The sequence below is a fragment of the Alexandromys fortis genome, unplaced genomic scaffold, assembly GCF_014885135.2.
Source record: "Alexandromys fortis isolate MF-2015 unplaced genomic scaffold, M_Fortis_MF-2015_v1.1 scaffold_1, whole genome shotgun sequence".
Taxonomy (NCBI): Eukaryota; Metazoa; Chordata; class Mammalia; order Rodentia; family Cricetidae; genus Alexandromys; species Alexandromys fortis.
The window spans coordinates 35207592-35224799 of record NW_026067927.1 but is presented as its reverse complement, the minus strand read 5'-3'; the positions used below and the strand labels follow the sequence as shown (position 1 = coordinate 35224799).

At 48.2% G+C, this 17208-nt stretch overlaps 1 protein-coding gene across 1 annotated transcript; it reads right to left on the bottom strand.

The window, feature by feature from the left end:
- Window positions 1–4197: 4197 nt before the first annotated feature.
- Window positions 4198–16913, bottom strand: Txndc15 (thioredoxin domain containing 15). The gene is made up of 5 exons (XM_050144302.1): window positions 16645–16913; window positions 12143–12606; window positions 8589–8752; window positions 5795–5925; window positions 4198–4837 (listed from the first exon to the last, which is right to left on the bottom strand). The coding sequence occupies exons 1-5, from the start codon at window positions 16883–16885 to the stop codon at window positions 4641–4643; spliced, it is 1197 nt and encodes a 398-aa protein (XP_050000259.1). The 5' UTR covers window positions 16886–16913; the 3' UTR covers window positions 4198–4640.
- Window positions 16914–17208: the final 295 nt, after the last annotated feature.

The window sequence follows — 17208 nt, the reverse complement described above, 5'->3', positions numbered from 1 at the left end:
TCTGGAGCAATGGTTCAGAGGTTAGGGGCACTTTCCTGCTCTTACAGAGGACCTGGGTTCTATTCCCAGCACCCAAATGGCAGTTCACAACCGTCTGTAACTCCAGTTCCAGGAGATCTGACGCCCTCCTCTGGCCTCCAGTAGACCAGGCACACACATGGTGCACATACATGCAGGCAAGACATCCATACATATAAAAAATAAAGTTCAAAAATAATTATTTAAAAAAGCACCCAGATTAATAAGATTTAAGCCCTTAAGCAAAGATTTGCTAAAAACTTCTCTGTGGTGGACGCCACACTTGGCTTGTGATGATGGGACCAATCTTGAGTGGCTCCTCCACCTCCTCCCCTTCACCCCAGCTTTCTGACTAATGTTCATTTCTCTTCTCCAGGCAACAAATAACCTTGTTCTGCGTTCCCTCCAGGGGACCCATGTAGGTAGTTTGAGTTAAGTATTAGAAGCAAACCAATGGTCTGCTAGGAATCTGGCCACCCTCTCTCTCACTCCCTAGACTGCAGATTGGAATAGAGCCTCCCACTGTGGTGGTCTGAATAAGAATGGCCCCCATAGGCTCATAGATTTGAATGCTTGGTCACCAGGAAGTTGCACTATTAGGACATGGGGAGGGGCTTGTTGCAGTGGGTGTGGCCTCATTGGAGGAGTGTGTTGTGGGATATTTTTCCACTGTGTGAAAACGTACTGCTGTGATTGGTATAAAAGCTGAACAGGCAATAGCTAGAAAGAGGTTACATGGGACTTCTAGGCACAGAGAGGACTCCGGGGACAGAGAGGACAGAGAAGAAAAGCAGAGTCACCAGCCAGACATGGAGAGGAGACAGGAGTTGCAGGATGGAAGAGAGGTGATACCATGTGGCAGAACACAAATTAAATAAGAGCTGGTTAAGACAGCCTAAGCTAAAGGCCAAGCTTTCTCAATGAACAAGTCTCCATGTTGGCAGACCAGAGGAAAGTCTGATGGCAGAAGTGTGTCACTGGGGGTATGCTTTGGGGCTTCAAATGGGCCACCTCTCCAGCCCCATGTCCCCTCTCCAGGTCTGCCTGTGTGTTGCCATGCTTCCTGCCGTGATGATAATGCACCAAACCTCTGAACTGTAAGGCACCCCACTTTAAATGCTCTCCTTTATAAGAACTGCCGTGGTCATGGTGTCTCTTCACAGCAATGGACACTAAGACACGTCTCTTTGGGGCTGGGGACAGCAGTTCAGGACATTCACTGGCTGCTCTTCTAGACGCACTGGCTTCAAAAACCAAAACAATAAAAGGATTTTATATTTTATTTTTTTAATCTTTTTTATATTTGTTTATTTATTTATTATGTATACAATATTCTGTCTGTGTATATGTCTGCAGGCCAGAAGAGAGCACCAGACCTCATTACAGATGGCTGCGAGCCACCATGTGGTTGCTGGGAATTGAACTCAAAACCTTTGGAAGAGCAGGCAATGTTCTTAACTACTGAGCCATCTCTCCAGCCCAGAATTTTATATTTTAAAAGGATATGTTTCTTTTTGGTTTGTATTCTGAGACAGAGTTTTTCTGTGTAGCCCTGGCCGTCCTGGAACTCACTCTGTAGACCAGGCTGGCCTCAAAATCACAGAGATGCACCTGCCTCTGCCTCCCGAGTACTGGGATTAAAGGTGTGCACCACCGTGCCTGGCCTAAAATCTCATTTTGAGAAGGCTAATTCTCATTCCAGAAGATACTCCAAAGGCAATGAGAATACTATAATATCCAGATTAACAGACAAGTATGTTAAATCTACTTCAAAGCCTATTCTACACCTAAGGTTGAGAAGAAAACTCCTGGGAGCCAGAAAGATGGCTCAGCAGGTAAAAATGCTTGCCACCAAAGCTTGGCCACCTGAATTCAATCCCTGGGACCCACATCGTGGAGGGAGAGAACCGACTCCTACAACTTGTCCTCTGACCTCATCCTGTGAGCCATGACGCATGTGCCTGAGCACATACACACTAAATACGACGAAGGGAAAGGTCTTACAGTGTTCACAACAGGGAACTACTAATCATTTGATAAGCAAAATAAACAAAGGTGGTATGCCAGTTGTGTGTGGTAACACACGCCAGGAGCTAGAGAGGCACCCAGGGCTAAGGCAGCTGGAGACTTTGAGGCCAGTCTAGCTCACACCCAAGGCTGTCTCAAAAAATCACAAAGATCAAAGTTGCTTGTTGTGGTTTGAATGAGCGACACCCCCCCGCCCCCCCCCTGCCCCCCGGCCAGGGTATCTGGACACTTGGTCTCCAGTTGGCAGTGCTGTCTGAGGGGTTATGGAACCTCCAGAGGGTGAGCCTGGCTGGAGGATGTGTCACTGGGGAGAGGTTTTGGGAGTCTGTGGCCATGCCCCACTTCCAGTCCACTCTCTCCACTTGCTGTTTGCAGCTAAAAAGGCGATCTCTCACCTCCATATTCTCTGCCTCCCCAACATTTCCGACTCTCTCTGGAACCATAAGCCAAAAAAAAAACCACCCTTTCTTCGATATCTCACTTTGGGTTGGTTTATCATGGCAAAAGGTCCCTGACACAGTGCTGGATTCTGTTGTCACAGCAATATACTAGAGAAAGACCAGAGGTAAACACATCCAAAGGTCACTGGGGCTGGGGCAGAGAATAAGGCAGAGCCATTCCTCTAGGCTTGGAGCCACGTGTGGTGACACACACCTGGAATCTCATAGTAAGAGAAAGAGGCAGGAGGAGTCAGTCCAAGGCCAGCCTGAGCTACATCTCAAGACTCCAATTCAAAGAACACAATACAAAACCCTACAATGAAGGTCTGCACAGCCAGTAATGAGTTATTCCATGCTTCATTTTGCCTTCTGAAATGAAGCCTTTTGACAGTAGCAATCTCCGAGTTGTATGTGTAACTTTTAAACAGTAGCTGGCATTCACACAGAAAAGACTCGAGTGTCTGTGAGACGGGATCACTAAGGTTTCTTTGCTCCCTCTCTTAGATTTGTAACTACAGGTCAAGGTGAGAACTTACTGTCTTTGTAAGCTGGGCAAGTAGCCTGATCATTCTCAGCCTGTTTGCTCATTTGCAAACAGACATAATGGTGTCGTTCAGAGTCACAGTCCCCTTCTCCAGTGGACACCCAGCAAAGGCTGCTCATGACGTTATACACGCCATAAAGTCATAAGCTCTCAACACAACACTCTTATTTCTATAGGATGAAGAGTATCTCATACGCACTGAGGTCTAAATTAGTATAAGAGTAATTTATCAAGCCAGGCATGATGCACAGGCCTTTAATTTCAGCACTTGGGAGGCAGAGGCAGGAGGATCTCCATGAATCCAAGGCCAGCTTTGTCTACAATGCAAGCTCCAGGTTAGTCAAGGCTGCATGAGACCCTATCAAAAAAATAGAGGCAGGAGGATCTGCAGAGCGAGTTCCAGGACAGCCAGGGCAACACAGAGAAATTGTCTCTAAAAACCAATGATAATAATAATTTTAAAAAGAGGCTTGTATAAATTATATGTTGTCTCTATAAAATGTGCACTTTTCTAAGCCTGTGTGCACGTGGTCAGAAGACATATTTTAGAAGCCAGTTCTCTCCTCCCGCCATGCGGACACAGGGACTGAACGCACACAACAGTCTTCACACTTGGTGGCAAGCGTCTTTATGTGCTAAGCCATCTCAGCAGCCCACGTCGTCTCTTTTCTAAATGTGTCCTCAACTAGACCAGACTCATCTTCAGACAGAAATGGTGTTTCATATTTCTTTTGGATCTCAACCCAGCTCAGGGTTCAGGCTTGTTTGTTTTGGTTTTTCAATCCAGTCTCTCTGTAGCCATGGCCATCCTGGATCTCAGTAAAACAGGCTAGCCTTAAAATCAAGAGATTCACCTGCCTCTGCCTCCCAAGTGCTGGGACCAAGGGCATGCCCACTATCACCCAGCTCAGTGCTCAGAGTTTTTTGGTTTTTTTTTTTTTTTTTGGTTTTTCGAGACAGGGTTTCTCTGTGGCTTTGGAGCCTGTCCTGGAACTAGCTCTGTAGACCAGGCTGGTCTCGAACTCACAGAGATCCGCCTGCCTCTGCCTCCCGAGTGCTGGGATTAAAGGCGTGCGCCACCATCGCCCGGCCAGTGCTCAGAGTTTTAAGTCTCAAATCATGCACAGCTGTTATATAACTGACTGAATTTTATGCTCCAGCACAGAATTAACAGGTTTTAATTAGAATGTTTATTTTTTTCCCCCCAACACCTGCCATTCCTAGAAACAAGTGAAATCACTTGGAATTCCTTCAGAGAAAGCAGAGATCACAGAACAATGGGCGCATGACCTTTTACTTCTCACAGGTGCTACTGAGAGGCCCACACCCCTCCTGGTACTTTTCTCATACTTTCCTGCTTAACGACACTGGAAGAGGAATTCGTCATGTTCAAGTATTAAAATCAAGAACAGTTGATTCTAGTGAGCGCTTCTGCATCTGCGAATTCTCACAGTAAGAGCACGCCCACATGCAATCCTTCCAGCCCTCCAGTAGTTCAACAAGAACCTGATTCCTGAATCCGACTTCCGCTGCAAGTCAGCGCTTGGAGAGAAAATGCCCGCGACTGTAACATCAGCCCTGCCGGGCACCTCCTCTTCCCTTTAGTGTCTCTATTCTGCGTGCTCCTGCTCTTGTCCTGGAATCAGCCACCGAATGCTCTCAGTCCGGATGGTAGCATACATAATAAAACTAATTAAAAAGAATAAGGAAAACACAAGCAGCCAATCCACGGTCTTTATCAGCGTGCTGGGGAGAGGGCCCATTCGGTCGGCTTGGGTTACCACCACATTTTTCTTGGCTTCTATACCTGAAAGAGAAATCAATTGTTTCAAATTAGAAAGAAAACACATCTAAGGCTTGTCTACAGCACCATGCATGGCATGCAAAATGACAAGCGACCCTTAAGCAAACAGCACGGCGAGCGAATCTTGGACGGATTTCACCTGCGTGCCAGGGCGATTTGTCACCTGCCTTTCTTCCCAGCACATCAAAGGGTCAGGCATCTGTCCAGCAGTTCAAAGCTAAACCTCCAGAGATTCTGTGGCTCCTCAAAGCTTTCCTAGCCAACGTCCTGGTAGAGTAGACTTTTGTTCTCTTAAGACCAAAGCTCAACAAGTAAGACCACTCGCAAATGTTCCCATGGGTTGATTTATGTTAAAGTCAAGATGCCTTTAAATAAGTTACTGAAAGAATCGCTTGAACAATTGGGTCAGTGATCACTAAAGATGGCGGGCACCTAGAATTTATCCACAAGCATTACACACAATGGCTTTCTTTCCCCACACCAATCAGGAATCCAGCGACCTTGCAGCCTCTCACCTCTGAGCTAATGAGGATCTTTGCTCTCTCATGTTAGAAGAAAACTGAGCAGAATGTGCACTGAGGTGCATTCTAACCTGTACTCGTTTCCAGGAAGTACGCCTCAGAGAGAAGCGGACACTTGTGGCGAAGGCTGTAAGTCTGAAAAGGGACATTTTCCAGGGGAAGGTTTCTTCAGCTCACCACAATCAAACTTTTTACAAGAAATAAACCATAGGGCCATAAGCTTTGGCAAACACTAAGGAATTCAAACATCTGCAAATGGATTAATAAATGGAACACACGACAGTGGAGCACGCCTTTAATCCCAGCACTCGGGAGGCAGGGGCAGGCGGATCTCTGTGAGTTCGAGGCCAGCCTGGTCTGCAGCGCGAGTTCCAGGCCAGCCATGGCTGCACAGTGAGATCGTGTCTTTTCTCCCCCTCAGAATATTATGTCTGCATACCTGTCTGATTGAAGATGAAGATTTTCAGCGTTTCCAGAGTTCGGTCTGTGTGATTAAACCTTGCCATGGGTTTAGCTCCTTGAAATAACAAAATGTTAGGAACAGCTACGGTGCCGAATCTGGTGGAAAGGCTGCAGGAGAAAGAAGGAGGCAGGTTAGAAAGCCCCAAACATGCTTTCTCACATGGCTTGCCTATGTCGAACTCTTGACTTTTGGTCTGCTCCTCACCACTTCCTCATGGGTCAGGGTTCGGGCGCTCCTGCTCTGCCATCCGACTCAATTGCTATTAGCACATGGCTCTAGCCAAGACCCAGTGGTTCCACTATTTAAATTCCAAATGTCAAAACAACTCAGACCAGAAAATTCTAATTTGTGGATAAAACAAAGTGTGTCAATTTTCTTGACAGAAAAAAAAAAATTGAACTTCATAATGCCCATCCCTCCCTCAAAAGGATCAGCATAGTAAGCAATTCTTTGGCAAATTGGTACAAAGGAATCCATGACTCAACCTACATGCCAGGAGGCTGACATCTAGGAAGGGAGAACTCGGAAGAACCAGCCTGCAGGCTTGATTCACCTTCACACAGACAAGTCCAGGTTCTGGCCGTGGTTTGAGGACAGAACTCACTATGACCTTTGGGGAAATTATTGAACCTCACTAAGGAAGCCTTGGCTTCTGCTGTGACTGAACAGTCGATGCTGGATGAGCACGTAACTCTGCTCCTTCAGACACTGCCCGATGAATCAAACACACGCTCCAGCCGCTGTAATGAAAACGAGGGTCCTCCACACTCAGGCAAAGGAAGGCAGCGAGGCCGTCACCGACAGCCTTTGGGAGGGAGTGCAGGGAAGAGTGCAGTGCAGGCCTAAGTGCCAGAGTCTGGTGTGCGTCGGAGCCTGAACAGTGTCGCTATCCTTAGGCCTGGCAGACACTATCCTGGAGCAGCTAGACGGGTCGCTAAGTTAGGGCTGCTGAGATGGCGCAGTGACCTGTATGCATCAGCTCACAACTGCCTGTAACCTCAGCTCCAGGGACCCGACACTCTCCTGCCTCCACACACACGCAGACACTCACATACCATGTGTGATGGCTAATCGTGGTTGTCAACTTGACCACATCTGGAATCGACTAAGACCCAAGCAGCTGGACACACCTGCGAGGGATTTTCCTGATTGGGTCATTTAAAGTAAGAAGACCCACCCTAAATATGTATAATTTGAGTTAAGAAGACACACCCTAAATCTGGCCAAACCTTCTGGTGACAGCCTACATAAAAGAACACAAAAGAAGTTTTAGCCTTTTGCCCGCTTGCCCTCACCCTAGCTGGCAAGTTCTTCCATTCTGCCCAGGAGGCGTTCCTTCGCTGGCTTTAGTGCCCACTTCTTAGGGATTCCAGTGTAGACGAGACCAGCTGGGACATCCAGCCTCGTGGACTGAAGAACTACGGGAGCCAGTCCTTGCTGGATTAGCTGGGCCACAGCCTGTAAGCCAGTCTAACAGATCCCTGTTTAATAATACAGATTCCGTCTATCAGTTCTGTTCCTCTAATGCACCCTAGCATACCACAAATTAAAAAAAAAAGTCTTTTAAATAGGATAATTATTAATTTGAGGGACAACTTATTTCTTCATAAACAGTCAAAACACATACACACACTAAATCAATAAATAAATGTAAAAAAATGAAACTCTCTGTCTCGGGGACCTGACACCCCATGTCCAGTGCTCACCTCCCCTCACTCTGTCTCGGGGACCTGACACCCCATGTCCAGTGCTCACCTCCCCTCACTCTGTCTCGGGGACCTGACACCCTTCCCTAGCTTCTTCAGGCATTCCTACACATGAGCACATGCACAAAGACAGATAAATGATAAATTTTTTAAGATTAAAAAAAGGGAAATAGAAGCTGGGTGGTGGTGGCGCACCCCTTTAATCCCAGATCTGCAGAGGCAGGCGGATCTCTGGGAGTTCGAGGCCAGCCTGGTCTACAAGAGCTAGCCAAAAGCTACAGAGAAACCCTGTCTCGAAAAATAAAAAAAAATAAAAAAAAAAAAAGGGAAATAGAGATGGCTCAATGGTTAAGAGCACAGGTTGCTCTTTCAGAGGACCTGAGTTTGATTCTTTGCACCCACATATTGGCTCATGTAACTCCAGTCCCAGGGTATCCAGCAGCCTCTTCCAGCCTCCATGGGCATGCAGTACACAGCCATATATGCAGTCAAAACACCCATATACATACATTAAATAAATAAATAAATGCACTTTAAAAAGAAGTCGACAATTAAAAAAACAAAAACATACCCAGACCCAGCACAGCACAACGCTGGGCCCACACTGCAGGCTACTATCACAGAGACCCCCTATGTGATACCACGTGTGCCAATGTAATCTGGTCCTCTAGCCATGTCCCTGCTTTCAAATGCCATTTCCTGCCATTCTTATGCCCCCCCCACATACACACACACAAGAGGACTATTTCATTAGGGACTCCTAGAACCCGGCACCACCAGCGCTCGAAGGAGCCTGGCAACCAGCAGCCTCCACACTTGCCTTTCCCTTCCATCCTTTACAAAGGCCTGTTGACTTCCTACTGTAGCCTTCTCTGTCCTGGAACTCACTCTGTAAACAGGCTGGCCTCGAACTCACTGATTTCCACTGGCCTCTGCCTCCCAAGTGCTGGGATTAAAGGTGTGCGTCACCACTACCTAGCCCATATTTGAAGTGTAACCAACAAAGGCATTATACGACTACGGACATCAGTTGACAGGATAAGCCACAACCCTACCAAAGATACCTGCTGTGCTGAGATGCATCCAATGCCAAAAAGGCAAGAGTTGGAAATGCCCGAGGCAGAGAGTTAAAATGAGGGGCCAGGCTAGCAGAAAACCGGCACCACGGGGTATAAAAGAGGACCAGCGTACAGTCACTACCATTTGGGTTTAGAAAATCCATAAGGTCCTGTAGAGAAAGAGACAATAGTTAGAAATCAGCATTAAATGTGTTTGTGTGGCCTAGGCAAGGAAGGAACTCTTTAGGTTAAAGGACAGGATGGTCTGCAGAGCAAGTTCCAGGACAGTCAGGGATACATAGAGGGACCCTGTCTAAAAAACAAAGCAACCCCCCACAAAAGCCATACGTGTGTGCTTATGAAAGGATACCCAAGAAGGACTCCCAGCTGCCTCCAGCGAATGAGCAGCAAGTGGGTGAGCGGAGACGAGGGAGACTGAACCCCTTAACCACTGTTGGGATTTGGAACCAAAGAACACATGAATCGGCAGAAAAGCACTGTGAGGGCCAGGGCACACTTATCTCTGCCCTTTCCTGAAGCCACTTTAGTGTTCCCTTAACTGGTCAACTCAAGTACTAAGTCCTCACAGCACACACAGACCACGGCCCAGTCCACAGAATTGTATAACATAAACTATGCTATGATTTGGATCTTTTAAGATTTTGCCAGGCAATGGTGGTGCACGGCTTTAATTCCAGCACTTGGGAGGCAGAAGCAGGTGGATCTCTGTGAGTTCTAGGCCAGTGTGGTCTAGAGTGAGTTCTGGGACAGCCAGGGGTACGCAAAGAAACCTTGTCTCAAAAAAACAAAATCAAAAAGAATTTATGTTATTTTTATTTGTTTGTATGCAACATATGTATATGTGCACAGATATCCACGGAAGCCAGAAGAAGGTAACAGGTTGCCTGGAGCTGGAATTAAAGGCAGTTGTGAGCCCAACCCAGATTGGCTTGGTCATATGTGCGACACAGCAAACCAGTCCTGGATGGCCTGAGAACAGTGTTTAGGAGACACTCTGGAGGGAGTGAGAGCCAGCTGGCCGCAGTCCCCGGAAAAACTTCATGAATTAAATATGCCATGTCCTCTATGACACTGAGCTGTCATGGCTCCCGGAGCTAGAGTTTGCTTCTCTCATGTAAGCAGGCTGATTGCATCCTGCCCTTCTGGCTTCTTGACCATCGACAGTAACTGTCAGCCATTATTCCAGAATACCCTTGGGGAAATCATCGTTTATCTAAGTATCTGGAAACGGTCTCACTCACTGCAGAACAAACACTAGACTCACGTTCTTTTGAGGACGAGAACTTCTCACTGTAACACATCTGCCAGCAGAAATATCCAGCTGTAGCTTTAGTAGTTCATGTAGTTGTATTTCATTTATATTTTGATAAATAAAGTGTGCCTGAAGATCATAGAGTAAAACAGCTCCACAGGTCAGCCTTACAGACCTTAAACACACACCTTTAATCCCAGTAGCCGCACTAGTGTGCCACAGAAACCGGCTGGTGCACGCCTTTAATCCCAGAACTAGAGAGGATTATAAAATGGGAGGAGACAGCTCTCAGTCTCAGTCTCATTCTAGATTCCTGGAGGCAGGATCGCCATTTTGAACCTAAGTTGAGGTAAGAGTCAGTGGCTGGCTGCTTTGCTTTTTGGGTATTCAGGTTGAACCCAATTTCTATCTCTGAGTTCTTATTAATCATGCTTCAAGTTCAGATTTTCTTTTCTTATAAAAGACTTTTTTATTATGTTTTAATCATGTGTGTAGATCTGAGCATAGATGTGTGTACCTGAGTGCAGTTGCTCAAGGAGGCCACAAGAGGGCAGTGGATCCGCTGGAACCAGAGTTCCATATGACTGTGAGCCATCCAATACGGGTGCTGGCAACTGAACCTGAATCCTCTGGAAGAACAGAATGTTCCTCACTGCTGAGCCACCTCTCTAAAGCCCCTCATTCAGATTTTTTTAAAAGTCATTTATTTTTTGGTGGTGCTGGGGATTGAACCCAGGGCCTTACACATGCTAGGCAGGCGTCTATCACTCAACTCTAGGAAAAGAAAAATGTCATTATGACCCCAAGCCCCTGTCAGTAGAATGTTTTGACAAGACTTGGAAGTAAGATTATCACAAGAATAACTAGCTTTTGATCACTTAAAAAACATCTTTTTGGGGCTAGAGAGATGGCTCAGTGGTTAAGAGGGCTGCTCTGCCAGAAGACCCAGGTTCAATTCTTAGCACCCACACTGTAGCTCAGAACTGTCTGTAACTCCAGTTCCAGGGGATCCAACACACTCACACAGAGTATATACAGGCAAAACACCAGTGCACATTAAGTGCATTAATTTTTAAAAAAAAACTCTTTTCTTTTTAAGACAGCAGGCTGGAAGCCGGGCAGTAGCGGCACATACCTTTAATCCCAGCACTTGGGAGGCAGAGGCAGGTGAATCCCTGTGAGTTCGAGGCCAGCCTGGTCTACAAGAGCTAGTTCCAGGACAGCTAGGACTGTTACACAGGGAAACCCTGTCAAAAAAAAAAAAAAAAAAAAAAAGACAGCAGGCTGGGATACAGCTCAGCTACAAGAGTGCTTACATGGACAAAGCTGTGGGTTCAAATCCCAACAGCTCATAAAATTAAGTGTGGTGGTCCAGGCCTGTGACCCCAGCACCCAGAGGTGGAGCAGGAGAACCAAAGTTTAAGGTCATAGGTCATGCTTTGCTATATAGCAAATTCAGGATCAACCTAGGATACCTGCCAAAACACCTGTCTCTTCTGAGACCTGTCAAACAAAGAGCGGGAGCTGGCTGCAGGCCTCGGCCTTCCCAGAACCGGGATTCCAGGCCTGCAGCGCTGTGTCCAGTGTTGCATAACGGACGGTAGTGACATTTCATCTTTTCCCTATACGCGCCCTGAGAGCAAGTCACTCAACGCCACCCTTACAGTGGACAGGGATAAAGCTGAGGGTGGTTAGAGTGGGCTATTCATTGTGTTTTAATAAATAAAGCTTGCCTGAAGGTCAGTGTAAAGCAGCCACACAGGCTGGGTGGTGGTGGTGCACGCCTTTAATCCCAGTCCTAGAGAGGAATATAAGACAGGAGGAGACAGGTCTCAGCTCAGTCTCATTCTGAGGATTCATGGAGGCAGGATCGCTATTTCGGTTTGAGGTAGAAGTAAGACCTAGTGGCTGGCTGCTTTGCTTTTATGAACTTCAGGCTGAACCCCAATATCTATGTCTGGGTTTTTATTACTCATGCTACAGGTGTTGGAGACCAGCCTGGGGAACGTTCATCTGAAAGCTGATGAGTACTAGAGTGTTAAATCATAAGAATAAAGTGTCAAATCAAGTACCAGAGCATTAAATCATAAGTACTAGAGTGTCAAATCAAGTACCAGAGCATTAAATCATAAATATAGAGTGTCGAATCAAGTACCAGAGCATTAAATCATAAGTATTAGAGTACTGGATCATGAGTGCTAGAGTAATAAATCATAAGATGAGTTTGAAGAGACAAAGGAATGACGGAGAGGCAGACAGACAGACATCATTAACGCAGGCTTCCTACCTGGGACATATTTAAAATCTTCAGGGTGAAATTTTCTAGCCCAGTCACATTCCTCTCCTCGCAGTTCACCTTGGGAGTCTTGAGGCTGTCAGTGCTGTTGGCATCCTCGGTGGCTATGGGCTCAGCCTCTGCCACTCCAGGCTCCGGGTAGTACTCCTCTTCTCGCTCCGGGAAGCCACCCGCACCGTGCAGCGCGAAGAGGCTCTCTTGGCTGCAGCGTGGGTCATCCTCACCCAGCGCACTGCAGGTGCCATCTGGGGCCTCCGCACTCCGTTGGTCCTCGGCTGCACCCGGAATCACCGACAGCACTACCACGGAATCTCCACGAGGATCAGCAGGCTCTGCCACCTTCCCCTGGCCCTGATGGCCCTGTGTGGCCTCCTCTTCATGCAGATAGAGGGCCCCAACCTGGAGAGCGGGGCCAGGCTCCTCTTCCCGCCACGCATGGCCACTCTCCTCTGCAACTAAAGAAGGCAGCATATTGTCTATCTGACTCCAAACAAACCCCAAAGACTTATCTTCCAAAAGGAGAAAAGGTTTCCATTTTCCTATCAGAGAGTCACCTACCTTCTCCAGTTATGGAGACCATAGTCAGGAGTGCTGTACTGACAGATGCCAAGTAAAAAGATAAACACAGAACACTAGAAATGCAGGATTTGCCACATGAAATACAATTAAAAAATAAACAAAGAAATAAAAAAAAACAGTGAAGACCACCAGCTAGGAAAAGATAACAGAAAATAAGATGGTGGCCTGTGATGATATTTGCTTGTGCTATAACAGATAAAGCTTGCTGAAGATCAGAGCTAAGCCCCGCTAGTTAGCCATAGAGGCCGGGCAGCGGTGGCACACACTTTTAATCCCAGCACTTGAGAGACAGAACTCACACCTTTGATCCCAGCACTAGGGAGGTGGAGACAGGAGTGATATGGCTGGGCAGAGAGGGGAATATAAGGTGGGAGGAGACAGGAGCTCAGAGCATCCAGTCTGGGGACTTGCAGAGCAGGATGCCCCTTTGGTCTGAGGATGTCTCAGAGATAAGAACTAGTGGCTGCTGCTCTGCTTCTCTCACCGTTCAGCTTTCACCCCTAATATCTGACTCTGGGTTTTATTATAAAGACAGATTAGAATTCATGCTACAGGAGCCCACATCTCTAAACCCAGTACTTGGGAGGCAGAGGCAAGCAGATCTCTGTGAGTTCCAGGCCAGCCAGGCTACAGAGTGAGACCCCATCAAAAGAGAGGAGGGAGAATTTCTTCTTTAACTTGACAAACTGATTGTAGCTTGATCCATGTATCAAATGACAATTATTGTATCACTAGTTTCAAGTAAATTGCTCGGGAAATAAAACAACAATGGGGGCACTGGGCCCATTCTCCCAGGGAGCATCACCCAGAGCCGGGGCCTTCCCACCACTCAGCCTCTCTCAGGAGACCCTCTGCCATCTGTGCAAGGAAGCCTAACGAGGAAAGGCAGGACAGGCTGGGGCTAAGGGGACAGCGAACCTCAGCTTCCTAAAGGCAATCCCCAGCACGCTTCCGTAACAAATGAGAAAATGTCACCAATGTGGGGCAACATACAGGACTACTGTGAGGGGTAGCGGAGAGATGTCCTCAGTCCTAGGACATGAATGTCACAGTGACGGTAGCCGGGGGTGCTTACAGTTTGAAGAAATGTAGAACGCCACAACCGGACTCCATCCACTGTCCCCCACTCCACTAACACTGCCCAGACCAGGCTACAGCCAGCTCCCGCTACACAACTGCTGTACCGACCTCCATCTCCCAGAGCTGCTCCGTAAAGCTGCTCCTCGTGACGGTCCAAGGGGAACTAGAATCTGCTGGGCAAACCTGTTCTCGCTTCTCCCCAATATACACACTTTCAGTGACTTCCCCTGACCCGCGTGATTTATACTCTATAGCGTCTGGTTCCCAACCTGCCCTGGACCATTCCTGAGGGTGGTTTCTCGGCTAAGAAAGCCCTCTACCGCACCTCTTCACCTCCACGTGAATCCAGTATCCTTCGAATGGAGGCACTAAACTTCGCTTCTACAAGGACCTCTAGACCAGGGCAAGAAATCTCCAGATGGCACCCAATAATGTCCTGGGCTTTCCTTGATGTATTTTCCACCCTTATAATTCATTCAATAATTTGTATTCATTTGATGCCTGCCATGCCCTGCAGATAGGAAGGCGGGCTCTCTTCTTCGTCTAATCCTTCCCTGCACACCAGTGCCATCAATCAGGACAAGGCATATGATGCATTTCCCTGCACACCGGTGCCGGTAGTACATGGCATAGGATGCATTCCCTGCACACGGGTGCTGGTAATACACAGCATGTGTTTCCCTGCACACCAGAGCTGGTAGTACATGGCATACAATGCATGGGAAGACTCTGAAAATGGGCTGGATGTGGTAAGTTGTACTGGTAATGCTGGTAATGGGGAATCTGAGGCAGGTGGGATTTCTCTGACTTCAAACTAGGATGGGTTACATTGTGAGTCAGTCCTCAAACAAACAAGTAACAAAATAACAGGCTGCTATCTGATCCCCTAGTGTAGACTACCATAGGATTTTGGGTCCCAAGAGCAGGTGCTAACCTGCAATCCTAGGCACCTGGGCAGCACCGCTAGCCCCAAGTGCTAATTCATCAGTAGTATCTTCTGGGGGAACGAACGGGCTTTGTATTTTCAGTCACTCTGAGAAAGAACCAGCTGGGATGGTTCCTCTATCCTGTCTATATCCTAGCTGCATGACCAATGCCCTAGTCAGTTGGGGCTATCCTCAGGGTCTACATGAATGTATGAATGTAGCCTGCATTTTGCAATGAGCTCACAGTGACTACCAACCCTGGAAAACCTGAGAAAGTAGCGAGGGACTATCAATGTGTGCATGGAAGTAGAGAAACTAAAAGTAATATTGTTTTGTTTCTTTTGCTTATTTGTTACATGGTCTTGTATAGCAGAGGCTGGCTTTGAACTCCTGACTCTGCCTCCACCTATGCAGTGCTGGGATCACAGGCCTCAGCTGCCATATCTGGTTTTAAACATTAAAGAACGCCAAGATCAGGACGGCAAAGGGAAAGCCTGGACCACTCACATATCTCATGGCTGCTGCAGAGATGCTGTCTAGAGCCTTGGGACAGCTGGCAGGGACCAAAGAGAGCCGTTTCTCGGCATTCCCAGCGTTGCTGCTTTCCGGTGAGGGACAGACCAGGCCTGTAATAAGCCCCGGGGAAGCGAGCCAGGAGAAAGAACACTCTCGCCCCTTTATCCCTTGTTCCAGCGCCTTCCAAAGTCAAGAGAGCCCATTATCCATACACCTTCCTCATTTTTAAGGCCAGTGAGTAAAGGGAATGAAAACAGCAACTTCTGGCTGTGAGATCTGGCAGACATGGCTTACACCCTGACCCTCAACCCTAGCTGTATAACGTGAACCCGGGATTTACTGGTCCCGAGGCTCAGTTTCAGGTGAGGCATCCGTAAGTGGGAACGATGAGGTCTGTAATCAGCACTGGGCAAGCACCAGGATCACCAATCTGGGGCCAGTCAGGGCTGTCTCAGAGCAAACAACGGCAACAGAAAAATGCTTGGTGCGGAAGTGAAGGCTGGAGAACTGCGACTGCAAAGCCAACCAGGGTCACGTGAAATTCTGTCTCAGAAACACCAAATAATAACGACTTGCATCCCCTTTCTCTGAGCTCAGCACTGCCTCCCTGAAGGACATCCCCGGGGAAGGAAAAATCTTTTTCTGTTAAATGGATTTTAGGGGGCTGGAGAGATGGCTCAGCAATTAAGATCACCAGCTGCTCTTCCAGAGGTCCTGAGTTCAAGTCCCAGCAACCACACGGTGGCTCACAACCATCTGTAATGAGATCTGGTTCCCTCTTCTGGCCTGCAGGCAGAACACTGTATACATAATAAATAAATTCTAAAGAAATGGATTTTAATGGGGTGGATAAAAGAGCCATGAACTAAGGCCTCTCTCTGCTTCCCACTCTAGCCCCACGGAGTGGCTCCCTTCCTCATTTAAGGGGTCCCTATACGCACGGGCCCCAGGAATCTACTGTTGGTTTTCTGGTCTTTCTTTCATGCAGATACCTACTGAGCAAGAGTGGCCATCTTCGAAAAGTGGTCCAGCAGGATAGACTCCAGCATGGACTGTGAAGTCAGAGAGACTTCAGGCTCTGGTCTTTACCAGGAAGTGCGAACAGGCAAACTGCCTATCCCCCTGTGAGTCCAGCAAGTGAGAAGCTGTCTCCCGGCGCCGGTGGCAGGACTGACCGAGACTGACACCATGACGCAGGCATCGCGCAGAGTTCTGGGATTCTAATGGCCACAGCCACAATCAGGGTTTGCCTCGGCCAGCGCCAAACACTCCCTCCGCTCAGGCCGGCTGGGCCTCCAGCGCCCGCCGCCCCGCACCGCACCGCCGCCGGGCGACCGAGGAGCAACGAGTCGCCCCCACGCAGCCGCCTTCCCCGGCCGGGCCCGCACTCACCTTCCAGGCTCAGGGCCGGAAGGCCCAGCACCCACAGCAGTACTTGCCACCAGCAGAGGAGACGCATGGCGCGCGACAGGGAGCCGCGGCGACAGCCACCGCGGTGGAAGACAACCGGCGCACGGCAACGGGAGGCACGCCCCCAACCCCAGCCGGGCTGGGGGGGGGGGGAAGAGACCTGAGAGCGCAGGCGCGGCTGCGGGTCGCCATCTTGACTTTTGGCGGCCTCTGCAGACGCCATCTTGGAGTCGGGCGGTCGGCCTCCAGCCAGTCGCGTGCAACCTGTACCGGAAGACGCTTTGACATGGGTATTTTTGAGATCAGAGCAGGGCTTCAGCAGGCCTCCCAGGCCATCTCCTGGCTGCTTGCAGCACATACTGCACCTGCCTGCAGAGTTAATACCCTTCATTTCAAGAAGTAAAGTCTCAGAAGCTTGTAGGTACACAATGGAGGAGGGGCAGAACCTTGGGAAGTCGCAGATTTTCTTTATTACTTCGCCATGTGACGCTAGCAAATCTAGTTAAGTTTGAACTTCATATAACTGCTAAGTTTTCTATATATATA

Excerpts from the sequence above, each read along its gene's own strand:
- Txndc15 (XM_050144302.1), bottom strand. The coding sequence starts at position 16,885 with ATGGCGTCTGCAGAGGCCGCCAAAAGTCAAGATGGCGACCCGCAGCCG. Across the intron at positions 8,753-12,142 it reads AGATTTTAAATATGTCCCAG|GACCTTATGGATTTTCTAAA; the intron begins GTAGGAAGCCTG and ends CTTTCTCTACAG. Across the intron at positions 4,838-5,794 it reads CTTCATCTTCAATCAGACAG|GTATAGAAGCCAAGAAAAAT; the intron begins GTATGCAGACAT and ends TTTCTCTTTCAG.